The following is a 27,874-nucleotide window of genomic DNA, read 5'->3' as shown; positions in this document are numbered from 1 at the left end:
GCATGAAAAATTAGGGCTTGCGTAGGTCACAGCTCAGACTAAGATATGGCATTTCCCCATCAGGTAGATTCATGAATATGGGTGGATGTAATTTTTTTTATTTATTTTTTCTTAGAAGAAACAAAACCATCTCTCACTGGTGCCCCTCGGACCTCCGCCCTCATCCTCCTCTCCAAAGCAATGGTCATTTGAACATGGCCGTGAGGACTAAACAAACATATTCCATTCTTGATTCCTAATAAGAGACTGTATTTAACTTTTGTTCCTATAAAATACGTTTTATTCACTTTCAAGTGTCTTGTGTATTCAACTCACAATGTTTATAATCTAGGATCCATTCCTCGGCTTCTACATATTCCAGGCGGATCCCAAGATTCATGAGTAGACTAATGGACTGCTAAACCTTCAAATACCCATTTTATATATGGTATTATCACACACTAATGTTCGGGCACACCCTTTGTCTAATAGTTCAGACGTCTCTTTAAAGGAGGCAGTGGGGATTTGACTTTCCGTGGGGTAGGGTATTAGAAAAGGAAGTTTACCCACCCAGTATTTGACTGATTTAGGTGCCAGATATTCGGAGTACCTGAGAATGCTTGAAGGAGAGCAACCCTTACAGATGAACAGGTAGGTCATTTGCGTCATCCAGGGACCTGTGAAGAAAGCGTCCCACAGCTCCACCTTCAGATGAAGCAAGGATGACGTGTGAGGACATGTTTGTCATCAGACTTTTTGCATTGACAGACCTCTTGTCTAACTACTTAGTAACAAATGTTGGACCACGAAATTCATGAGCTTGATCCGTCTCTTTAAGTTCACATTCGAGGTAACTGTAAGATTAGCCATCAGATCATGCTTCGGCCAGTTTTAGGCGAGGAACAATATTCATTGACTGAAGTTCCTGAAAATGGACCATTCATTGGTAAAGGTTCGTCAAAAACACAAGCAGAAAGCTTTGAATGTATAAAAATGGATCAAAAGCACACTTACCTGAATCAAGAGCTTGCAAGCATACGGTAGTTTCATAGTAGAAACTTTATCCCCATTTTTACACGTGGTACACATTGCAGCTTTCAGCTTCTGATTGTAATAGCCTAATAAACCACAAGCTCTGCAAACCTGCATTACATGGAGAGGCTATCAGCTGTTATGGAAATATAACAGACCACCTTTCTTCTTTATTATACAGAAGATACAAATATCTAGTAGACTTGGTGGCTATAATAAGCATAACTTAGTAACTCATCACATTTGGGATCAATCACTGTCTAAGCTAGAAATTTCTGCTATCAAATAAATTAATAGTCTAATAAAGAAGAATGGTGGCTAATTATACCAAAAGCGTTTTCCTGAAGCCACTTCCAGAAAATCTCATTTGTTCATAGGAAGAGCCCACAGAGAGATCCACACATCTAATTAATCAGATAATTTGGGAACTGATTCTGGGAGCACCCTTTCAGTAAAATTAGCATCACTTGTACTGAAAATGATCATCAAATGTTGTTCAATCAAATTTGAAATCTAAGGTCCAGAAGGCAATAGCCAGGGAAATACCTATAGCTAGTGAAAGTGTCCAATGAGACAGTTATTCAACTGGAGAGTTTCAAAAAACAAATAAATGCAGTTGGATCGATGAGCAATTGAGCAGGTAACTTTAACATGCAATGATGTGCCAAGTGATTTTTTTTGAACAACTAAAGCAGCAACTCCTCTTCCCTCGTATAAAATGGATAGTTTCTCAACATGGATGCCAGAAAATACTTGTATCCACTTTGTTTCATCAAGTACTCCATGCTAAAATTCATTATGTGCATGTAGAGTACAAAAACAAATAAAAGTTACCTGAGCTTCAAATTGATCACTGGAAACCATTAGGCGCTCATAAAGCAACATGCTAGTGCCATATGCAACCAAACAATCCTTTTCCATTTCTCCCACTCGAAGACCTGGGAAACAAACATTTATCTGAAGGCGAAATCTTCTTAAACATGAAACATAAATTGATAAAAGTATCTTGGCATTGGAAAAGAAAACCTCCATTTCGAGCTCTCCCATCAGTAGGCTGTCTGGTTAGCATGACGCGTGGTCCACTACCTCGAGCATGCATTTTATCTAAGACCTAGTCACCACAAGATATACAATGTAAAATATATGAAGAAGCGAGAATACTGTGCTAATTGAATAAATAAGAGATGCAGAAATGAAATGTGACAGGGCTACATGTAACATGTGAAGGAAAAAAAGAGTAGATGCCATGTTATAGACACTATCAGCAGATTCTGTGTTATAAGTACGGAAACAGTAATGAGAACTTGAATTCAAATGTTTTGCTTGAAAGAATACCCCAAGCCCCAAATGTGTAAAGGAAAGAACATTTGTTTAACAGAGTAAAATCAATAACTTGAATACACAGCAAACCTTAAACCCATCATTATAAACATTCCATGTCTCTTCTGGCACCTTTATGTTAATTTGAAAGCTATAGATTTGAAGCACCCAAGTACCAACCAGTAAATAAGTATAATAACAACCATGAACAGCTATCCAAGTACAGATGAACAATGTCACACCAGAAAGAAAGCTTAAGATCTCACCATATGTTTTAACTTCTGGTAGTAAATTGGCCCCATGAAAATATACGCCTGCAGAGGACAACCTGTGATACCTGGGGAAATTTTGAGGTGTCAGGATGACCATGTTGGAGAATCCAAACCAAGAGCTTAAGTTGGTATATGGAGAGGGCAGTGAAGGATAAACCAAATTGGTTTTGTTTGTTAGATAAATGCTATACCAAACTTTATACTCTTCTTGAAGGATCTTGATAAAATATCTTAACCTACATGACTTGAGTGGGAAGGTTTGTGAAACAAAACCAGGAGCATGCTTCGTGAAAGGTTTCCTTTAATTCAACTCCCCAAGAATGGCACTCCTAGAGGAACCTCAAAAAATACAAGTCACTAAAAAATCAAGGCCATGCTTGTTTGTGATGAACGAAATCCTTTTGGAAAATGAATTAAAAAAATGTATGTTTTTTTAATGTTTAGTTGAGTTGGAAAACATCTTCCAATGTTTTGGTGTGCATTGATAATAATTTTTTCCTATGGTATCCTATGTTATGATAGAATTTATATTGTTTTAGATATGATTATTGTATAGTATAAAATTTTGTGTATTATAATGTTATCTTCTAGAAATATTATGTAAATTAAAACAATTTCTAATATTATATGTTGATATATATTAGTAATTTATTATTTATAATAATATTATATATTTTAAAGTACTATTACTAATATATTAGTGTTTATATATATGAGAATATGGAGTGGTGCCAAGTTCTTGGTTCCTTCATAGAAAGTGTTTTCAGATCTTTAGAAAATAAAAAAGAAAAAAGAAAGAAAGGAAATATTGATTGACATCTCCAGTTTTTCAGTCATTTGAGAATCAAAGGGGAAATGATGTATTCTCCTCAAGTCATTATGGCACTACTGAAAGCAATGGCAGAGTAATACATTGGTTTAATTATGTGCAAGACTCTCCATTGACACAACCAAGACAAAGAAACAAGATGGATCACTGCTTAAGTGCACAGTTCAGTCTGATGACCCTCAAAATAGTCTATAATATTTAAAATTCAATAAACAAAAATACAAGAACTATGTCTTTAGGACATGTTGAAATTTTGGCATGCAGAAAGCCATGCCCATATCTGAAAATCATAGCACGTGTATATACAGTCACTTCTCCACTCAATCATGACTAGCATATCAAATTATCTTTTGGAACGAGGTATTGTCTCATTAATGCCAGTATTTATTTATTGGAATAATTTACATTTTGCAAAATAAAAATATCAAATTCAGAATGCTTCAAGAAAATCAAAATGAATTATTTATAGAAGTGCATGTAAGTTCAATTTCATAAGTAATGTCTCAAGGGTAAGCACAAAAACCTGAATAAATGAAGTCCTTGCCATTGTAGCTAAAGCCATGCTTAACAAGTGTTTCACTGTCATGAAGCAGAACAAGGATTAAAGAAAAATGAAGTTTGAGAAACATAGACCAAAAGCAAAGAACATAAGAGAGAGAAAGTGCCTTATAGCTTCAACCCTGTCTGCATGACCACTTGGTTCTCCAAATGCACTACCATAATGAAATCTACCACATGAAACTCCAGCTTTACCCCCAAGAAGCTCTATCATCTTCCCAACAGTCATTCGACTATATAAAAAACAAGCACACAATTACATTATTTAACTTGCGCAGATCTTGCACTCCTATCAATTGAAAAGATACCACACGACAACTTATAACTTGTGTGCATGTGAAATGAAATAGTTGTCAAAAATCATAAAAAAGAATCAAGCGATTGCGATGAGGTGAAGCACCACATTGAAGAAGCTAGTAAAGTGCCCATGTGACATATTGCATGAATAATATCATACAGTAGTTCCTTCTTGTGTTGTGTTATTGCAATTGCAATCTGCCTATTATATATTGGTTTTTTCTTTACTCATCTGCATGGTTAAGAGCTGTTGCAAACACAGATTTGGTTTCATAGAATTAGCGCAAGTAATACATACGATCAATGCAGTCACTGGTGTCAATCATTGAGAACATAGTCAATTGTCTCTAATGTGCAGACTTCAAAACATCACTAAAAACTGATAATACTTGTAACTTTAATAAATAAAGGTAAAATCTTTCCATTTTAAATAGAAGAATTACTCATCACATGGTCAAAATCATTGAAAAGGGCATGGTGGAAAGCATTACTAAAATCTGCATAAATATGAATAAGAAGTTGTCCCCACTCCCTCCCACTCTGCTTTGAGGAAATCTTTTGAAATGCTTATACTGGTCAAATTCAATTTGGCAAGGTAATGGTGTTGGTATCCTTCACGAACAAATCATTGGAGATAAACTCCTTTCACTATTGCTTCCAACTTCCTATATAAATAAAATAAAATTCTATTGGTTTTTTTATTCGAAAAAAATACCAATAACTTAAGTTTTAATAAGCAAGACACTAATAATAATAATAATAATAATAATAATAATAATAATAATATTTGTGTCTTGCTTATTAAAACTTAAGTTATTGGTATTTTTTCAAATAAAAGAATCAATAGAATTTTATTTTTCAGAATTTTATTATTATTATTATTAGTATTATTAGTATACGTTAGGCAATAAGATCTTTTTTAACATTTGAATTATTTTATACATTCATAATTACACTCCTAAGTATGAACTTATCGATGCATCCTTCAATCATTTACTAAAATAATAACTTTTTAAAATTTAAACCTTTTTTATCTGGATGGAATCTTGAACTCTCATTACAACTATAATTTTTAAGAAAATGTCAAGAAAAAGATAATAGACACTCCACACAAGTGATGCGTGTTGCTTCAATCAGTTTACAAAAGCCACTTCCATATGTGTTGAGTTTGTCATCCTCACATTTTCTACTTTCATTACTCAGATAAATGGGTGCTTTTAAGTTCGTTTTTTCTGTGATGGTCCACATGATTTAAGGGGATAATATGCATGTATAATAATCAAGGCTCTTATTATACTTGGAAAAAAAAAGACAGTTAAAATGCTTTGCAAACAACGTAAAAAAAAAGACAGTTAAAATGCTTTGCAAACAACGTCTGTTGACACTTTTCAAGCATCAACTATGAAGCACCAAAAAGAAAAAGAAGAATGCTATTGCTTGTTAATTAGATCATCAATAACAGCGTATATAATGTACCAAGGCTACAGCCTACAAGTATAAAGATAGACAATAAAGAAACAAAGAAACTCGCAATTTAGCATATGTAACATTACTAGAAAAATAATCAAAGGAAAAAACATGGCACATTATTGATGCCTAAAGTACTTGAAAATTCTAAGCTATGATTGTGGACTAGTGATGGATAAATTGACAAATCCTTGTATTGGAGAGTACTCTGAAATTACAAACATAAATATTTCAGAAATATGCAGTCATTTGTCATCCAAAACTATGACAAAACTTATTGGTATTTTTCCTTTTGCTTTTGCTCATCAACTATTGTTCCATAAGATGGATAGATGATCATGCAAAATATCAAAAAGGGCAGGAGAGGAACACAAATTCGATACATTGTTGCCTATTGCCTAACGCATTAAGATCTTCAGATTCGATACATTGTTGCCTATTGCCTAACGCATTAAGATCTTCAGAAATATAAGAAAAAGGGCAGGAGAGGAACACAATTTTGATGAATTATTGATGCATGAATGCAATAGCATTTTAGAGTTATCAGGGGTCACAGACCTACATATTTTGATATCCTCTGGATACAGAATACATGTATGTAGCCACTATTCAGAGCCCAAAAGTTACTTTCTTCTTCTCTTTAGTTAGCACAAAGTGATAAGAAAAGCACACTAACTATTAGAGGAGGATACCTGGGAAACCCATGCGGGTTCATGATCAAATCAGGGCAAATACCACGTTCAGAAAATGGGAAATCTTCTTGTTGAATGATTGTTCCACAAACACCTTTTTGCCCATGTCTGCTACTAAATTTGTCACCAACCTGGGTGGATAAGTTAAAACAAAATGATGCTGTATCAATTCACCATAAACTCCAGTTGAAGAAACATATTTCCCACATTTAGGCAGAAAAAGTTCCGTACCTCTGGTCTACGAGTATGGCGGATTTTATATTTGATACATAGATTGTTGTTTTTATCAGAGCAAAGAGCAACTCTATCAACTACACATGACTCCCCTTCAGTACCTTTGAATATTTGGGCACAAGGCCGATATTTTCTGGAAATTAAAATGCAGGTGAGGAATAATGATGCCAAAAAAGAAAAAACTAATAAATTAAAATTGAGGGAGTAAACTACTGACACATCTGCTAAAGCTGCTGCAGACTTTAAAGGCCCCCTTGTTTCAATTGGGGACTCCTTATTTATATAGATATCACCATGCCTAATAATTTCCCCAGGAGCAGCAAGTCCATCATCATCCAACACCTACACAAGTAACACCATGAGGGACAGCATAAAACACAAGACAAATTATCTCACTGTAATAGGGTTCATTGTGATCTATATTAGAAAAAATAATTAAAACTGATTTCCTGCATCTCACTAGTTTTATAATGCTTAAGATCCCTAATTAAAACACAATGCTTTCATTAATCTTCTCCCTAGTAGTAAGTCACTGGTATATTATGGATTGACAAACAAATGAAAGTCTTAACTTAATGACCCTAAAGTGTCTTGGTGTTCCAAATGTGACTAGACCAAGGAAAAGAAGGTTTAGGAGAACAAACAAAATGTGCCAAAGAAAGACTTGCAAGTGTTGGGTCCCTCTAGAGTCCATATATGCTTTCATCAACACTTGAAGAGATAAATAATTGAGTATATGAACTCTAGTTTTTTCTCTCCTGCAATCTAATTAAATTCTAAAGACAACAAGAGGGAAAAAGCTTCAAGCAATGGAATATCTCCTCCCCAGAAGTGCTATAAAATGAAATTGGGAATCACTACCATCTTTCTTTTAACCAGATAAGAAAAATTAACAACAACAACAATATATGAAATGAACTTCTTAGGATTGCACAAATGATATTGCAACCATAACATCCCAGCCATTTTTGTCAAAAATCATACTTGCTCCAAATCAGTTTATACCAAATAGAACAATGCTCTAAAGGAAACTGCCACGACTCGGTTAATGTTTTCAAACATGTCAAAAATCCTCAGCCTTCCTCTAACTAGGCTTACAAGCCTCCTCGTTTACTAAACGACCCAACCCCTGTTCCCTCAATATCTTTTATCACATTCAGCAGCACTAATAGAAAAACAAAAAAATACACATACCCTAAAGGAATACTGGAGAAGCAATAAAGGGAAAAAAACACCTTTCACCCACCAAGCCTCTCTAAAAAATTCTAAGCAAAAAAAAATACTCCAAAAGGGATCTCTAAGTAATGCAAAGGTAAATGATGCAGGAAAAATTCTAAGTAGTAGTTCATGTTAGTGGAGTGTGCACTTATATAAACGATTAGGGTTTTTTCCTTTACTTGTTTATTTATGCATTATTTATTAGGGACATTTGGACAATGAAGATTTAGTTATTTTTAAGGGCTGGTGATGCAGAAGCTGAAACAATTAAAACATAAACCTTTATATGATTTTTGAAGATGAGGGAAATCATAATGCTAAGGCAAACATACCCATTTGGCTTGACCTCCTTGCTCTGTGTGCATGTTGTTTGTAAGCCCCCATTGAGATGAATGAATGGATGAGAATTTCACTATATGGTTTGAGATTGTATGATCCAGTCTATCATAGGATCCATTGCGAAGAGCCATGTGCATGGAGCTTAGGTTTCTAGTTTCTAGGTGTGATACATAGAAACACTACTAGTGTGACTAGTAGTTTTTTTATTCAGTTTAATTCAAAGTATAACGTTTATATCCTTCATCCTTTAATCTAGTTTGATCACCTTACCCTTAAAGGTATCCCAACCCTCACCTATACTCTATTCCCCAATTCCCTAACCCACCAAATCTACTATGACCTAAAAACTATAGTATTTAGGTATCATAATTCAAAGATCCTGCATCAGCTATTTCTTTTAATTTAGGGTTTTGTTTAGTATTTAAGGGCTGTTACTGCTGTAAAAAGAAATGGACAATTTGATATTTTGTGAGTTTTAAAAAGAACTTTGTTTTCTTTTCTGGCAGTACAATCCAGATAACCAGACTTGGTGAGTTTGCTAATTTTTCTTTTTCTTCCTACATCAGTAAACCCTAAGGACGCACAAGAACCATCTGCCTCTAAAACTATCAACACTGAAAGAACCTGATTCTAGACACAATTATCTTTTCTATTAATATTTCTTGTTCATCCAAGAGAAGGAAAATGAAATTCAGAAACCAACAAATGTTCAGCAAACTAAACTAGAAGAATAATAGAGATGGAAACACTAAACTGAAAAGGGAATGGGTTGGGGAGGTAGTTTCATACCCTCTCTCTTTCTTCATTTTTTCGTGGCCTTAAGATTCTGTCTGATGCACCATTCTCATACTTTTGATTGGTGCAAGTGTATCTGTCATAGAGCAAAGACTAAAATAAGCAACCACTAACACTCTATCAAGGCAAGCGAAATCACACAGGGAATTACATTGAGAAAGGATGCCATCATAATAAAATATGGAAAAATTAAGGATGTCAAAATTATGTACTTCTTCAAAACAATACATCGACCAAAACCACGATCTAGAGAGGCCTTGTTCATGACTATTGCATCCTCTATGTCATAGCCACTATAACTCATAACTGCAACTGTTGCATTCTGACCAGCCCCAAGCTTATCATATCCAACCTGGAAGCAAACTGATTAGTTCACAGCCAATGATCCTCGATAAAGCATTTATAATAGGAAGATAATTACCAGTTCAATTGTTCTTGTTGTCAATAAAGGCCGTTGAGGATACACCAATAGGTAAAGTAACGAGTCCATACGGCCTAACTGCTATGACAGGAAGATCACTAGTCAAGAACAGAACATTTCTTATTATAGAAACCTACATAAATATCACCACAGCCATTCATCAAAAAGTGAAAATAACAAAAAGGATGCAAGGAACCAACAAGCATTCTTAGACATTTGCTCATTGTTTAAACTTGGATGAAACAAATCAATAACAATATGTTCAATGGAAATAGAAGTCACATAAACAACAGAACAAGAACAGAAGCACCAACTTTTGGAGATTTATTAAGAAAAAAGCTCGTGGAAAACACTTTGGGATTCTTTGAGAATGGAAAAAGGTAACTCAGCCCATCATTTTGATTTGGGAAAGAGAATTAATGTCATCCACAAACTATCCAATATCCTCTGCTTCCACGAGTTGATCATGGTCTCTTACTTCAAATGGGAAAAGAGATATCACTAGCCTATTGAGCTGGTTAAACAATAATTCAGCCACATTATGCGAACAACTTAAAAAGTATACCCATATTTTTCTTTTCTTTTTTATTTTTTTGCGGGGTTGAAATTTATTCGTGTAAACTGTATGAAGCAATTTTTCTGGGACTAATTTATGGAAACAGAAACACCGAATTTGCATGCTTCAAAGTTGAAAATGTAGTTAGGCAGTTCAACAGTGATAACAATGATACTAATTAGCACATTTTCATTAAAAAAAAAATGCCTTCATCTATGCAATGAAACATCTATTATTTGATAATTCATTCATCTATTTTTTCCATAATGAAATTCTGTAAATTTTTCAATCAGTTGTAGTACTCATGGGAACATCACTCCAATGTGTTCCAATACATATGGATGTTTATCCATATAGTGCTCAAAGGTAGAGATAGCTGGAAAAATTAAAAGGATCTTGTCTTTATTGACCACGTTGGTAGCAGTACCACACCACCAGCAACATGCTAAGGCACATGCAAGAACAGTTGCAGACTGCATAAAATGTAATAATTCGACCAAATCAATGACATAAAAGAACTTGCCTGGTTGTATGCAATGTTTCCCATAGCTTGCTTCCCCATAGCGCACTGCCACATGATACAAGTAAGATGTAAGGAGTGATTTTTAGAAATTGAAATGCAAATGTATCACCTTTAATATTGAGAAAATGACAACAAACCTGATATGTATTTCTTGGTGACTGATTATGATGAGGATAAGGAATTAACCCAGCAACAACACCTAATATCGTGAAAGGCTCTATCTCAATATGGGTTGTCTCAGGAGTGGCCTCCCATTCATACAAAGCAATCTGTAAAACAGATAATAATATTGAAAAGGTCCTTGTAAATAAAAAAAGAGAAAGATAATGAAAATATAGTACAGTTTCTCAATAGTGATTTCAAGACCAACCAAAGCATTGTTCTCTTCATTGACATCAAGATACTCAATCAATCCCTCATGTAAGAAGTCATCAAAAGTGCGGGCTCCATCCTTGAAGAAAATGGAAATTAAATCAGGTTTAGAGTACCATCCTTTCCTTTGGTTCTAATAGAATAAATGAACTCACCATTAACTCTCTCATATGATGTTCTTTAATCCTTGATACACCTTTGTCTGCAATAACCAGCGGACGACAAACTCGACCTCCATCAGAAGCAATGTACACAGCACGCTAGCAGACATTTTTTGCTAAATATCAGTTATTTGCAGTCCACGACAAGATGAATAGCTAAATAAATAAAGAGGATGGTCGAGTCAGTCATTTTTAGGATTACTAATGAATTTCCTACTTTCAATGCAAAGCCTGAAGCTTTATTAAGTGTCTTTCATATAGGTGGACAAGATTACCTTAGAGGACCACAGATAATGAGATATTATACCATCCTAAAGAATCAGCAGAAAGCACTTTTTATACCAACCATTCTTACCAGTATTACAAGCTTTGTACTTTCATGCATTATGACATTTACACAGGTATTACAAACTGTGTACTCTCATCCATGTGGGTGACTAAAATGTGTATATTTTCAAAGGTACAGACCAAGGGTCTTAGCCCGTTGGTGAGCACATCCTCTTTGAGAGTTGATCATGTGTTTGAGCCTCAGTGCCTCCTTGTCAGTGTGGGTATCTTCCAAGTATTACAAGCCCCCAAGATCTCCTCAGGACCCAAAACACAGAAAGGAACTTCACATTCTCATCCATTTTTCTTTTTTCTTTTGGTGCTTCACTCTCATCCATTATAAATGCCAGAGTGTATGCAAGTAAATGGAGGTATATTTAAAGCGCCATGAACAAGGCAGTGTGTGCAACCTCAAATCCTACAAAACAAGCTCCATGCATGAAAAAAGAAAGCTGAATTCTAAAAAAGAATACAAAACCGACATGAAAAGGCTTAGACACATGGACTTAGAGAATGAGTAAACAGATAAGCATACAAATCCATGCGCCATTTCTTCTGGAAAAAGTCAGGACTCTGCCACTAAATCAGGAAATATGGGACATGGTCCACCCATTCTGGTAAACCACTTTTGAGCTAAGTCTTTAAAAATGCTTGTTACTTAAGCATGGGGGGGGGGGGGGGGTTCAAAACCTCCTTTTTAGGAGGGAAACATCAGAAAACAAGGGTCTTATATTTAGTATCCCAATAGTTAAGTTCATTCAATCTCATTGAATATTAAGTAGGAAAATACCCGTAAAAGCTCCAGAAGCATGACACCACAAGGAGAGGAAAAATATCCCATTCCACAACAATTATCTCAAAGTTTGCTGGTTCATAAACACTCTAGCATCTCTCCAACCAAGTGCACATCACAGGACTTCACTGATGGCACGCAACCATAGAGTTACTAATTCTATCCTCTCCCACAAACCCACAGAAGCAATCGACAAGAAATCTGCCTCTTCGCAGAATTACCAAGAGTCTGAAATTCTGTTATTTTTGCTTATCATAATAGAAACATGATTGTTGATGCAATTTGTTATTAGTGTTTTACCTTCTGATTCAGATATATGATTTGGCCTATTTTGTAGTTAGTTTAAACCTAATCCTGTTCCATTTCAGAATCACTATCCAAGAAGCATGTTTCATCATAGTTGACGCACAAGAACACTGTCAGAAAGATTTTTCCAATTGATGTCACAGAAGAAATTACCTGCTTCTCATTCACAAAGACACTTACAAACTCGCCAATTTTGCCAGCTCTTCGCAACTTTCTCATGGCATTTGCAAATTGCTAAACAGGTGTTTTGAGAAACAGGAAGATAAAGTCAATGAATTGAATGAGAAGGTTTTGACATCAACATCTGCTCAATGCAAAAGAAATCTTACCTGTGGCCTTCTGTGCTTCCCAAGAATAAGTCCATTAAATATAACCAGAAAAGAGTTTGGCGTGTGAAGCTCTTCTCCAGAGAGAAGTTCCAAGTCTTCTACACCCAAACACTTGCACTGCAGCAAAATTACAAAAGCCATAGTTCTTTTCTAAAATGCTCACAGGACCAAAAAGCATATGCATAAATGCTAGACAATTATACGTACATGTCAATAATAGTAGCTGACACCCTAAACTATATGCAGAATGTATAAAGTAACTGGACATAGCTAAATGAGGCAGTTTTAGTGTTAAATATTTTTACACGGCCTTGTCTAGATATTGGGGCAGCAAAGGTAGGCCTAATTTTCCTTGACAAGCAATTAAACATTGAAGTCTAAAGCTCCAGCCAAAGCATCTCTTTTGCTTGAGAGAACTTCAGGTAAGATTTTCCCCATTGACAATCTCATGAGAGAGAGAGAGAGGAAAAGAAAAATTCACAGAAGATGCTGAATTCGTCAACCATGAACCACCTGCTAGTTCATGCACAGTGCAATAGAGCTAACAGATACTTGTTTCATGACAGACTAATCGACATAGAGTTGGCTGCTAAGAAACAGAAAGTAGTTTTTTTTTTAGAGAGATATGGGTGTTTGCTTTCCACTGGCTGTTATTTGGGTTTTATAGAGGGGGATTCAAAAATAGAGTTTCAGAGAAGAATCTTTGCATACGTCATTTAAGGAGAATTGAGTTGAAATTATATTATTCAAATACATGGCAATCCTTTATTGACAAGGTTTGTTTTCAAAATTTTCTGGCCACTGGGAGGCAAGTTATCCATTGAGAACCACAAATGCTGGTACTTCACTACATATAAACTTTCTAAGTAAAATTCATGGCAAGACTTCATATGATTTTAAACATGTAAAACATTGTGTCTGTGTTGCTCATGAACAAAGAGAAATTTAACCGAGGACACACCAGAGAGATTAATGGGCTCTCTTCTTCATCAGTTGTAACATGAGTCATTAAGGCCAAGTTCTTCACAAGTCCACAAGCTTCTCCTTCTGGAGTATCACAAGGGCAAAGCATACCCCACTAGGAAAAAAAACTTGGAATCAGTAAAATGAAAAGGAAAAACCATCAGCAATAGACTGAATATTACCCTAAGAAACACATGACAATTTTGCAAGATTTCTTAGGGCAGTGTAGAGACATCAATATTACCTGACTAGGTTGCAATGCCCTGGGTCCACTTACTTTCCTGGACTTCTCAAATTGTGGTGAAATTCTGGTCATGTGGCCCAACGATGCCATATAGGATAACCTGACTAATACCTTTTAGCAGAGGATTCTCTGTCAGCTTATTGTGATACCAACAAGAAACAGAGAAATATGTGCAAAAGGAATGATAAAGCAAAATGAGGGGATACTCAGTACAGAACCTGTGTCACGCCTTTCCTGTTCATCCTAAACCGTTTGACATCCCAGTTTCCAGTAGAGAGTGCTCTTTCAAGCCCATTGGTAATACTATCTCTAACTATATACTATAACAGGAAATTAAAAAAAAAAAATGTGAAACTTACTCCAAAAACAACTTAACATAATCAGTGTTAAATGAAACAGCAGACACCAGATTCCAACAAAAAAAAAAGAGGCTAAATTATTTCTTTGATTTGATTTTTATAATCAAGATATGAAAATCCATTATATCAAGTCACAAATAGAGTTGATTTTGCAGCTATACTTACTTGAGAAAAGTCAAACCGGCTAGATCGGTTTTGTTTTACTAGCAGAGTGTCTGCTGTTTTCTGGACCTCAGTTATCATCGTCTTAAACAAATCCTACAAAGAAAATTGAGAGAGGAGGGGGCAGCTTGAGAGCCAATTTTAGCACCCATAGCAGTTTACTACTAAGTACGACCTGGATCCACATTACCTCAAAAAGCAGAGAAATCAATTGGCCTGATAGCTCCAATCGCTTGTTACCCACATAATCCTACATGCAGAAAAAAAATTATTTGTCATCTACCATCACCCATCCATCCACGGACTCGGAAAGATATGCTTTAACACACTCAATCTAGAACATTTACATTGATTACATGACAGACCAATCAGCCTGTTTCAGTAGACAAAGCTACAGAAGAGTTTGTAAAGCAAAGCATAGAGGAAAAGGGCAATCATGGCATCAAAAGCATCGAAGCAATTGATCTAAAGTAGTTGATTTTTAAAAGCAAACATCCTCATGCAAAATTCATGATGGGCAGGTTGTTAGTCCATGGGCAGGTGGCCTGTCCAATGCCTGAATTATGTTCTAAATAGATGTTTGGATATGGTTGGTTGATTAGCCAACAAAACCAATCTCTGAGGCTTGTCATGGAATATTTTTGAACAAGATTGAAAGCTACATGTTCAAAGGTGTAAATATTCACACCTCAAGATAAGCATGGTTTCTTACTGTTGTTTGAATGGCTTCCGAACAACCATCAGAATTCATCTCCAAACTTGCATTTATATTGTTTATCTAAATATAAGATATAAAACAAAGTGTTCATGGCTTACATCCAAAAATCCATTACCTTGTCATCCATTGCATCCTTGTTTAATAAAGCCTCCATCATCCTTCTCAACATTACCGCTACATATATACATTTTGGGCGGAAATTATTCTTGCGCACCTATAATGCACAGGTGACGGTTAGGTTAACAATCAAATAAAAACATTCTGCAAATTTTAAAAATGAGACAAATCCTACCGGAACATTAGCAATAAATACATCTCGAAGAATGGCCAAAGCTCTATTTTCCTGCTGAAAACACCAAACCATTCCAATATCAAATAGAAGTGCCAACAACAGAAAAATAACAATAGTTCATGTCTATAAATGTTTAGATAGACAACGATGCAGCATATATATTATTACAGACGAAGAAGTAGCATTTATAATATTTACTCCACACACATGCATTCCATAGAGAGAAGGGGGAAAGGCTACCTTTTCAGTCGATGAACTAGAGTATGTAGACCTCTTCACCTGCAAGAGCAAGCAACTGCTATGAAAAATTGGCCAAAAAGACAAGTACGATGTTGACAATAACAATCACATGAAGTTAGCCTATATGGGTTTATGAAGTCAAGAAAGATACACAAACCATCAAACAAAAACCTATAACATTAAAAGATAGCATCCTTGTAAAACAAAAAAGATTGTTGAAATGACTCGCAATAAAGAAGCAAAATGCAGCTTGGAAGAGGTTATGATCACCTAAAGGAATTCAACCCAACCATGCCTAAACAGTTATTTATGCTTGGTAACACTAGATGGTTGTTTCACAGGTAAGGACTCCAATGTCGATGTGGATCCATGATTTTCTATGTAGGATCTTAATTGTTAGCGACTTGTTTTCTTTATAAAATTTCTCATCTAAGCAAACATCTTGGAAGAAGAGAAGGGGGTGGGGGGAGTTATGCATTTTCAAGACATAAAAAACAGCTGAAAAAAATTGCAATTTAGAAAAGAAAAGGTATTGGGTAGGTACTGAATTTTATAGGCAACCATATCTATTCAGGGCACCAATCATATGGTGGGGAATTTAACACTAGGAATCAAGATTATGTTCCATAGAAGAGCATTATGAAGAGACACATAGCGCCTGATATGGGTCAAGTGCTACCATTAGTGTTCGAGAAAGAAGAGGCAAATCAAGAAAGAAAAGGCAAACCAAGTCAAGAAGAGCATAATGAGAATAATTAACAATAACAGTACAAGTATAGGAACAAGAACAGCCACTGATCAGTAAATTGTCAAAAGAAAGCTCAGAGATGGTAAAGAAGTGATGAGCACAATGTCTTGAAAGGGAGATTGGAACCAAGTATGCAACATTTTTCTAATTCATGCCAATGATTAAACAAAATATAAACAAAGCAAATGCATGCATTGAAGTTCTAATCACTTTGAAAGTGAGGGAAAAAGGGACCAAGTTCAAACTTCTTCAATATTAAGTGAGAAACAAAGATTGATTTTAGAGTTCATGCTACTTTGACATTCCAACCTTAGGATTGAGGTTTTTTTTTTTTTTTTTTTGCTGAACCACACGACTTCTAGAATTATATTTTGATTATCCAGAGTTTTATTATTCCTTTGAAGCAGATGGAGTAGATCTATCAAGAATTTGTTAGCATCTTATTTAATTGGATTTTTATTTGGGGATGTCTATTTATATTTTGGTTGTTTTATGGTTTTTTGGTGCCTAAACAACAGTACCTATTGAATGTTTTGATGGAGCCTATTTACATGATTGACACTTGATTATTGACAGTTGAGTTTTATCCCTTTCTTGTTCTTCTCTTTCAAATATTTGTGGGGATTTTAACATAATTTCAGCATATAAAACTCCAACCTGTGGATTTACCAACGACCAAAGCAAACAAATTGAAGTATTAGGACAGAGAAAGCATGGAGGGAGACCAAATGCAGGTTGATGCTCCAGTACACAATAATCTTGTATGCTAACTAAAAGTGATGTAGGCAGATCATTGTACTCATTCCAACCAATTTAGGCTTGAGGCTGAGTTGGTTATATGTTCACTTCAAGCATTACCACATTCAATTATGGAATTAAGTGGCAGCATCAATAGGTGTTCAACATACAAGTTAGAGACACCCAGATCACTTCAAGGATCAATACATTTAATAATGGAATATATGATAGCGTTTTGAATGTTCTTGCAACATGCAAGTAAGAGACATACCATTGCTTCAAGATATTCCAAGGCTTGTTGCTGTGTGTAAACACCATGACTTGCACATTCCTAGAAATAAAATGAACGATAGAAATGAGCATAAAACCAAAAGGTATGAGAAAAAATGAAAATGAAATAAGAAAATAAAGAAAGATTAAAAGAAAAGGAAAGGAAGGGAAAGGAAATGTTTGGGAAAGGAAGAGCTGCAGCAGTCCAATTTGTATACTTGAGACAAGAAGAATAAAATTATGATAAGAATTTATCAACAATTTATGGGAAATGTTAAAAATAAAACCTACCACTACTAAAAACATTAAAGCCATATGTTTGACATTCTTTCTCATCCAATACATTTGTATCATTACAAGGAAGAAAATATGCCACTATAATAATCATGCAGGACAAACTACATTCTCACTAGCTTAATCGAAACCCATTTGACTTTTTATCTGCAGTTGCCACATCAGTCTCCCCTCAGGCAGGTTTGTGGGATATGAAACACAAACTCTTGCCAATTTTCTCTTCCATTAGCAAGTTTAATAAATGGGAAAATGGAATGAGAGAAGAGAGGAAGTTTAGAATAAAAGAAATGTCAACAGAAGCAAAGTTGGTAAAGATAAGAACCAACATGGAAAGTGTTTTCTACACCTTTCAAGCCATCCAGTTAACTTAGAGGTCTAGAACAGGCAAGGATATAAAAACTTTACATTGACCTGACAAGAAAGAAACATCTATTTTTAAGAGAGCACTAAAACTATGCCTGCATTTAGATCATTAAGAAAAGTCAAACACAAATCAGATACCGAGCACCCATTTACAGAAGAAAACAACTGATGAAAGAGAGAGGACAGCAAAATAAGAGATGCTCAATCCCAGGGTATTGCAATTCATGTTAAATTCACCCATAATGTGTTTGCAAGGGCTCTGCATTTCCTTATCAAGGATAATCAAGTCAAACAGCAAGGACAATAAGAAAAATGAGGCTCTGATACATGTGGAAATGCTGATTTCCTAGGTGACATCAGAGTTTTTACATTAGCATCTGACATAGCATGGCTCAACAGCGGTATCCGGTGGTTGACATGATTTGGAAAACAAGAAAGCGCTAGCAATCTTATTGCAATTATAACTGAATCATATTTAACTTCAAGCTCTAAGTGTGAAAGCAGAAACTAAGTTAATGCCACAAAAATTATATAGCTTGAAAACCTTCTGCATGCTAGTACAAAGTCATAAAAATCTCTAACAAATCAGGGGAAAAATTTCCAATTGACACAAGGATAGAATTGCAAAATGCAATGCAAATTTTCCAATTCCTGTATTTTAAAGGCCATTACCAACTTAGCAAACAAACTTCAAATATATTCAATAGAAGTTCAAATTTAGATTATGAAACAGCAATCCTAGATACCTGGGATATGATGAATGTTCAATGGCAAAAGGCCAATTCATTATGAACGAATCCAAAATTAAAATTATCTTGAAAGTTAGTTGACATTTTCTACTAAGAATTACATGATGTAGATTACCTCAATAGAGGGCAAAAGCAACGCGCTATATCGAGGATCTCTTCCTACCATCTGTACCACCTCTTGGTCGCTCTCCATCCCCATAGCCTTCATTACCACCATTATAGGAATCTAAGAAACATTTTGAAAAACATTACGGCCCAAACATAAAACAACTTGAAAACAAAAAATGAAAGGCTGGATCTGAACAGAAATCATTCTGATAAAGACCTTTTTTGCAAACTGGTTGAGACATAAATACATCTTCTCCTTTTCCATCAGAATGACTGTTTTGCTTTTTGTTGCCTCGGTGCTACTTGTAACAGATGCATTTATGCTGAAAACAGGGTGGGGGGGGGGGGGGGGCATAAGAAACCTATAAGCCAACACTAAGAAGTGAAAACATCAAAAGCAACAGATATCAACTAAACAAGGATTCATCATCAAAACAGTTGGCGATATCACCAAAGCTGCCCTCGCAGGATAAGGTCATCCAGGTTACAAAAAAATAAAATGGAAATGCTAGAATGGCATAGAATTGGTAGGGCATTAGCAACAGCAATGGATTTGATTGGAAAGTCCCATGACAGAACATTAGCTCTATCCAGCATGAATTGTTGGAAAATTGTGGAATTCATAAAAATTATTGAATGCATGCTAGAAGGAATTCTAAGGTGTCATTGAAGACCAATCTCAACATTGTAGAGGAGTCCTACTCCAAAATCAAAATATTGTATCAAGATATATTTTGCTTTCCTCCAAATATAACTATATTTTTAATGTATTTCTGAATAACTCTATAATTTAGGATAGACCTTTTGAATTGCTTTAGAATTTCTAATAGTCACCTGTAAATGTATTGTGAATAATGTTCACACTTATATAGTGAGATATTATTTGACACAAAACAATCGAAGTGTGCCATATGAGAATTAGAATCCAATGCTCGTAATCAAGATTCTTCTGATTTTAGAAAACATTGGACCAAGATAGATAAACTATACGGGCTTTCCCAATTGTTTGGATTCTTTATTAGTTGAGGTTGGTGGACATTGTTTGTAAATCAGAGATAACAAGATTGAAATAGCAATATATGCACTAGTGTTGTCAAGAGACACTGAGGCACTCGCCTAGGTGCTCCAGGCGAGGCGAGGCCCTGACACCTTTATAAGCCTCAGACGTTGGATTTCAATGAAGCACCTTGCAAGTGGGTGCAAGGCGTTAAGGCTGGCGTTTACTTGAAGTTCTTCGTTTTATGTTGGATTTTTCTTTCTTTTTTTAACTAATTTATGTTTTGAGCTATTTGTCTTTTTTTAATTGGTATTTAATTTTGCTTTTTAATCTATTTAGCTACTTACTACTTTAAATTATCTTATTTTGTTTTAAGGGTGAAAAATATAACTTTATATGACTATTTTATGGTATTTTATATTTTCTTTTGATTTTCTAATGATCTAATCTTAACTGGGAAGATGTATATTTTAGATTTATATAATATAATATAATATTACTTTTTTTTAATTTATAGCATATTGCCTTGGTTCATTCAGGCATGCGCCTTGGGCATTTTACAGGCTTGGCGCCTTATAGCGCCTTTCTCCTTTGACAACACTAATATGCATAAAGATTCTATAGTTACTTGTAAAAGAAGTAAGGAGAGAGGATATTCTTCTATAGTGGTCTATGTTTGTGTACCATCTTTCTAGTCTTTATCACACTACAAGTTATCCAAGAATGACTTCGTAGATTTCCTAATGATGACCTGGTCAAGGTAGTATGAGTTTCTATAGTTTAAAAGAGAATAACATATCCCGTGTTCTTCATTTAGGAACTTAACATGAGAAACAAAATTTCTTTAGTTACGATAAATCATTACTCTTGTTGTCCACTTCTTTTGAGGCCTTGAAAAAAAAAACATATAAAATGCAAATGACCAAAATGGCAGTAAACTTTTGCATTTTACCCAATACTTCGCAACTACAAATAATTTTGCATGTCTTTAAATGCATCATGCCAACTCAATTGGTTTTTCTAATTTATCTAATTTTAGCACATTTAGAAGGAACGGTATCTATCAATCACCATCTAAACCGAAGATTTTTCTTGGTCAATAACCCCAAGAAGATAAATACAAATGATATACCATATATGAGAAGATCAACAATGTCTCTTAATGTGTGCATGATGTGTCTAAAATTGAGTGAGCCAAATACTTTTTCTTTTGGCTCCTTGCAACGTTTTACTACTTGAAATGTAGGATTTGTCTTTTTGGCACTTTTGTGATCAATGTATTAGCCCACATCATTTGTGAGGTTCATCCAACTCATTAAATGGGTTTGAGAGGCAAATAGATAGCAAAATTGTTTACAGATTTCCTATGCTTGTGGTGATTTGGTGTGTTCTTATGGAGTGGAATGCTATGACTTTTTTATCAGCCAAAATTCTTCTAAGAAATTTTCAGAAGGCAAACCAATCTTTTAGATTTCTCTAAAATGCTCTACCCACTATACTTTTAGGGGAGTTTGATCATTGGACAACTAAAGATTGTGGTGATTTTGGTAATTATAGGAATAAATCATCCCATAAGTATCTTTAGTATCCACGTTGTGTCTTTTTATTCTCTTGATTAAGTATTCTTAATAAAAAAAATGCTCAAAGGTAGAAGGTTGAAGAGAACAAGATTCATACGGTACACATAAAAGAATAAAAGCGTTACAAGTTGATGGTAAGAATATAAGTTAAGGAATTTCACAACATTTAGGAATGCCCCATTTCATAATGTTTTTCATTAACAAGAACATATTACTGTTAAGATGATTATATTTTCATTGTTGGGACTTCTCTATCCTATTTTACCATGGTATCAAGACTTCTTGGTGACTTTACAGAGAACCTACATAAATGTGTTTGTGTCATATTAGATAAATGAGTATCATCCCATTCTACAACAAAGACTGTTGAATCTATAGAAATTGAAAATCATCCATTAAATTTAGGCATCACTTAAAGTAATCTCCAGTTGCCTCTATCTAATTTAGAGAGAAATGTGAAAGGGAGAAAAGAAAGAAAGGGAGGGTCAAAATAACCAGTCAAAAGGAAGAGGAAATGCCATCCCATTCTTCAACAAAGACATAGTTGAATCTAACAAATTGAAAATCATATACTGCAGTTCAGTATCACTTCTAATGTGATCTTTGGTTAGCTCCCTGAGTGTTAGAGAAGAAGAATGCAATACTTCTAATGTAATCTCTGGTTAGCTCCCTGAGTGTAAGAGAAGAAGAATGCAAGGGGATGAGAGAAAGAAAGAGAGGTAAAGATAAGAACAAAGATATAAGAACTCACTTCCCTTTCTTGTCATTATCAATAATGATTCTGTTCTTTGAAAGTTGCTCTTGTATTAAAATCACCTAAAAAGATTAATTGCATCAGAGCTATCAAAAAAAAAAGACAAAGGAAGGAAGTTCACATGAGCTCTTGAAAAAATATAGTATAAACAAGACGACCTCACACAAAATAAATTACATTTGAGAATCTCAATAGTTGATATGAAATGAAAAGCTGAAGAAAAAGAAAATTTTGAACTCATTTGAACAGCTTATTTTGCAATTCGTGAGTCATATAATTTCCTGACACTGATAAAATAGTATTGTGTTCATCACCAGACCTCCACAGAGATAAACTTTTAGCATATTTGCAGTCTACTTGATTCACCAAAAACCACTAATGCAATTGATCCAAGAGTCATTCGAATGATTACTACACTATGACTCAATTCAACTAAATCTCGCTCTTAAACTATCGTGCTCCTCCATTCAATTCTACTATGAGACAAACTTTCTCAAATTGTATTGAAAAGCTAAATGTTCTCTGAGAGTTCAACCCACGGCATTTTTTGTCTAATTGTCCACTTCTCTCCCCTAAACTTTTAGAACATGCAATAGCACTTCACTTGGGAGCAATAAATAGCTAAACATACATAAACATGATTGTTTTCCTTTTATTCTTAGACAGAATATAATCATTATATAAAAGAAAACAACCAAGTTCGTCTTTCTTTTCAAAAATACAGATTGTAAAGACTTACGAAGACCAAATCTCCTTTATTATTACTTATTTTTATTTGTAAAAACTTACAGATTTGTATTGGCAATTATACTTCAAGAATAAAAATTAAGGACATGTTTGCTTGTAAATTTACAATTTTCAAAAACAAAAATCTAGGAGTGAAGATAACATTTTTAATTAAAATAAAAATTGTTTTATGGGTGAATTACGATTTAGTCCCGCTAAAATCAGCAATCTTCCAGTTTGAATTTTATATTTTTTATATTTTTCCAACGATAACCCTGTTGTTTTAAAAAAATTCCAATCTAACCACTAGCTATCAAATACCGAGCAATGTCCACTTTTTCCATTTCTTTTTTTCACTTTTTCATGTCTCTCTCATCATTTCCTACCAAATCCCTATATGTGTGATGATGTCTGCCAGTACTTCAAACTTGAAAAGATTCTAAAGGTTGGTCCAGAAATGGTTACATTATCTATTTAATAGGTAGGGTCCCCAATGAACTTTCTGGAAACCTGAGAGTTTGATATTGGGAACTTTTAGGAACATTAATAAATCAAAAATAGTGAAAATATAATTTACCCTTTCTTTTCTAGAAACCAGACTTTCTATTTTCTTTTAGCAGAAAGCTTATCCATCTAAAAAAAAAGTAACTTCACATATTTCTCACTTTGGAAAATGACGACGAAGTTTGCTTCACTTACTTTTTTTTTTCTATGTTCTTTTGCTAAAATATGATGAATGCAACCTTGTTTCCTATAGAAAAAAAAAATGTATAATAGAAATGAAAAAAATAATATCAAAGTAAATCCAACATCAATAGTTTAGAAGTTATCCATAATTGATAATGATATGGAAATGCCAGCTAAATAAATTTCCCTTTAGAAAAAACTACCTATAGATATAGCTACTTCAAGATCAGGCATCATAACATTTATAAAAAATCAGTCTTTATGACACTAAGGCTCATGTTAACCCCTAACTTTATGCAAAATGTAAATATAAGACCTAGCATCATTAAGGCACATAGTTCAAATCAATGCAAAATATGTCACACAAGCATAAACTTTATTTAGACAAATTAAATAGATTATTTCTTCCTGATGTCAAAAGGCATTAGTAAACAACAAGCAGAATATCACCTTCTCAGTTCCTTTGACAACAAAATATCCTCCAGGGTCAAGGGGGCACTCACCTAAATTCAAAGGAAAAATGAAAGAATATGAAAGGAAGAAGCAAGAGGAAATAAGTGGCAGCAAAAGCAATGTTTGAGTTTATGCATACATACCAAGTCTCGCAAGTTCAGCTTCATTTTTTCCATACAACACACAGCAACAACTTCGTAACATTATGGGCATTCTTCCAATGACAACATCATTCTGCAAGAACTACTTTGTTTAAAATCCGAATCACACATCCTCAAGCATTAGATATCGAAGTACAATTTGACTACCTTTATCATCTTCTCCTTCCGACCATGGCTTCCTGAAATATACTCTATATTAACCAATATCGGTGCAGCATACCTGAAACTCACAAATTCAAAAACTTGTACAACTTAGAAGACAAATAATTCAAGTGCATAATGGTTGCAAATTGCAAGTTTAGAGTTCCATCAGGGATAGCCAAACAGTTTAATGCGCTAATTATCAACAAATTTTAATCAAGGAAAACAGAAGAAACAAATTTGGGTTTTTTTTCCTTCTTGCAACACCAACATGCTGAAACCAGAGTTTCCTGCTTCTGACAACGAAATATATCCCCATTCATCACACCAGAGCTAGAACATCATCATTGTACCACTCTATAATAATACAAAAGAGAACACAGAAAATTGATGAATGTCTGATGTGGAGAGTGATGAAATCATATTCAAGTATCGCTAATGTGCACTCAAATGGATTAATGGAAGTCTCTTCAGTTCTCGAATTGAGAAGGGCATCATCAAGTGCAGGTTAGGATCATGAGGGAGCGTAACAACTGGTAAGCATATTTAGTCAATAGAATTGGCAGATAGGGGCTTGGGCTAAAGCTAGAGAGAGTGAAGCTTTGGACAAGTAACCATTTGCACTCTCCTTGAAATAATGTCACTCCCCATTTTGATTTTGCATCAGAAAGGGAAGGATAAGTGCATAGTTTACACAGGTTCAGTGTTACCAGGGGCAGGCCATGGCACCCTCAAAATTTGGCAAAGTTAATGCCATTGAATTTAATGCTTATTTCTAAAAAAATATGCAATTTGGGAACCCTCCTCCTTCCAAAAAAAAAAAAGGTACTATTCTATAACCATTATTTGTTTATTTTATTTGCAAATGTATCATAGTATATTAGTTTTTGGCACCCTGATACCTAAAACCCTAGTTCTACTCCTGCAGATGACCATTGCAAGCTTGATTTTTTTTTGTAGCCATCTTTACTTGTACCACTTTGTGACATTTCTAGGATTTTCTAAATCAGTACACAAATGCATTGGAAGGCCTTCTGTTTTAATCTTCATACTTTAAGTTCTTTCATACAGATTGTCTAGCTTTATTCACTTTTACAAAGTTTTTCTTTTACCTAAAAAAATGGAACATAAGAAAAAAACCAGGAGAAAAAAAAATCAATTAAGAAACTAAAAAGAACATGAATGGCTACATACGTCGTGTCAGATAAGCGACACATATGAGGAGTAATTTGTTCACTAATAGCATCGACCACCATAGAAGGCTTTCCAATCTTAACATCTGTAAACCTACAAGATTTAAGACCAAAAAAAAAAAGGTACCACAATTAATAGAATCCAATCTCACAAAATATTAAAAAAAAAAAACCCAGATGATCTTTTTTTTCCCTATTTCTAAATGCTGCTTCATTTCTCAAAATAAACAGACTTTACCAGCTTGTGCACCCGTGCACCCAGAGAAAGCAACCAAAACATAAAATGGATAAATGAATGATTACCTCAGATAAAGACTAGGATCAACTGTGGACACAATCCGATCATTGGCACGCACAATCTTCTTGATTCCAATATTTATAAAATAATTAAACGAATCTAAGTGCTGCTTCACTAACCCTCTCCCCTATCAAAAACCATTAAAATTTTCTTTAAGAAAAAAACCCTCTAGCAGTAACACACTGTAAATTCACATAAAAAATATATAAGAAAAAAACAAAGTACGTTCATATTTAAATAACAGAAAGTTGGGTTACCTTTAAAAATTCAGGGAGAAGCTGGAATTTGTCGACGGCGGATTTTACTGGTGCAGCGGCATGCTTTTGCTTGTCAATTAAATGGTCAACAACGTTCTCCCTTTTAAACAGAATTAAAAAATAAAATTGCAAATTTTTTAAGAAAAAATCAGTAACCAAAATCAGTTTTTTAAAAAAACAAAACAAAACAAAAGCGCCATAACGAAACAGAGAGAATGACTTACTCAGACAGAGAATCGGCTTGCACGACAACCATTAGTGGGTTTTTTTTTATGAGAGAGGGTTTGGTCTGAGCAGAACGGCTTGATGATGATGATCTCTGATAGACTCTCCCGGTGGTGAAGAGGGGTTTATGCTTTAATTCGTCTTAAACCCTGACTTTTGTACACCAGCGGATTGCGTCTGGGTTGGGAATCAGTTTGGGTTTACTTTCTTTCCAAGAGGGTTCGGGGTCAGGTCTAATTAATCCCCATTGGGCCGACAATCAGCCATCTGAAGATTTTAGCTTGAATTAGGCCCATGGGCTATTTCTGTGTTTTTCGTAAATCAAAAAAGAAACTTAAGTAAACTATTATTATTATTAAAAAAAAATCATGAAATCACTGTACTTACATTCAAAATTTATTATGAATTCATATAATAAAATTATTATTTTTCTCTTCATAGTAAAAGTCATGTAACTTGCTTCTAGGAGCAAAATTATTTTTTTTGTCATTACTAAATTGAATGGAGGTAGAATGATTTTTTTTTTTTTTTTCACAATGTAATGTAATTTATTTAGCCTTTTTTAGCAGGAGAATTTTTGGTTTTCTATCTAGCCAAGAGTTTTTTGATCCTTTTGTTATTGTTTTTGGTTAATATCATTTAGGGTTAGGAGCCTAGATCTTTTTAAATATATATATATATATATATATATATATAAAAGTTATTGGCAGATGCAACGCATGAGTCAAGTTGTGGGAAGTGCTCGTGCTTTAAGTGAAATTATCTCAACATGGCACTTGTAGAAATAATTTTTTTTCTACCAATCAAATTTCACCATGTGTCATTTTTATTTTATTTTTACATGAAAGGATAAAATAAAATTGAAATAAATGACATGAAAAATAAATAGACTTTCATGTATTTCTTGGTCAATGAAAAGTTGATATATGAGATGAGATATTTAAGATATTTTATCATAAATACAAAATCTCATAAATAAAAATCAGCTAATAAAATAATGTCATGTGACATTGAAAAATGACCTGAGAGCCCTTATAAATGTCTAAAAATAAAGGGCTTCACCCTAGACAAAAAGAGAAGAAGAATTCTGGGAGATACAAAATTTTCTTTAAGACAAGCATTTTAAGCAAGGAACTCTCTCAAAAGCTCCCAAACCTTCTTTATCTACGCTTGAAATCTACAAAGAATGAAACTCTATTTGATCAAGTCTAAACATCTCATAAGAGTTCTTCAACAACACTTTGAAGACAAATCAAATGTACTCTTCAAAGTATCAAATCTCACTTCGTAATACATACACAAATTCATGTTTTTACAAAGCACAAATCTTGTCT

General features: G+C 34.3%; 1 protein-coding gene across 1 annotated transcript; it reads right to left on the bottom strand.

Annotated features, from left to right (window-relative positions):
- Positions 1 to 251: 251 nt before the first annotated feature.
- On the bottom strand, positions 252 to 26,717 carry LOC7464475 (DNA-directed RNA polymerase III subunit 2). The gene is made up of 38 exons (XM_052447286.1): positions 26,540 to 26,717; positions 26,316 to 26,415; positions 26,064 to 26,185; positions 25,762 to 25,854; positions 24,574 to 24,646; positions 24,409 to 24,499; positions 24,263 to 24,315; positions 22,397 to 22,461; positions 19,286 to 19,391; positions 19,076 to 19,186; positions 17,556 to 17,615; positions 15,799 to 15,837; positions 15,559 to 15,609; positions 15,382 to 15,480; positions 14,739 to 14,798; positions 14,552 to 14,644; positions 14,246 to 14,347; positions 14,028 to 14,138; positions 13,782 to 13,898; positions 12,821 to 12,937; positions 12,645 to 12,725; positions 11,060 to 11,164; positions 10,903 to 10,983; positions 10,670 to 10,801; positions 10,529 to 10,577; positions 9,454 to 9,527; positions 9,245 to 9,384; positions 9,027 to 9,108; positions 6,898 to 7,022; positions 6,678 to 6,813; positions 6,447 to 6,577; positions 4,098 to 4,223; positions 3,956 to 4,011; positions 2,598 to 2,668; positions 2,038 to 2,122; positions 1,846 to 1,949; positions 994 to 1,122; positions 252 to 904 (listed from the first exon to the last, which is right to left on the bottom strand). Exons 1-38 carry the CDS (start codon positions 26,569 to 26,571, stop codon positions 854 to 856), a joined length of 3,453 nt encoding a protein of 1,150 aa, XP_052303246.1. The 5' UTR covers positions 26,572 to 26,717; the 3' UTR covers positions 252 to 853.
- Between the last annotated feature and the right edge of the window lie 1,157 nt (positions 26,718 to 27,874).

Source organism: Populus trichocarpa, chromosome 15 (genome assembly GCF_000002775.5).
Source record: "Populus trichocarpa isolate Nisqually-1 chromosome 15, P.trichocarpa_v4.1, whole genome shotgun sequence".
Classification (NCBI taxonomy): Eukaryota; Viridiplantae; Streptophyta; class Magnoliopsida; order Malpighiales; family Salicaceae; genus Populus; species Populus trichocarpa.
The sequence above is the reverse complement of the archived record's forward strand: the minus strand, read 5'-3'. Positions and strand labels throughout refer to the sequence as shown.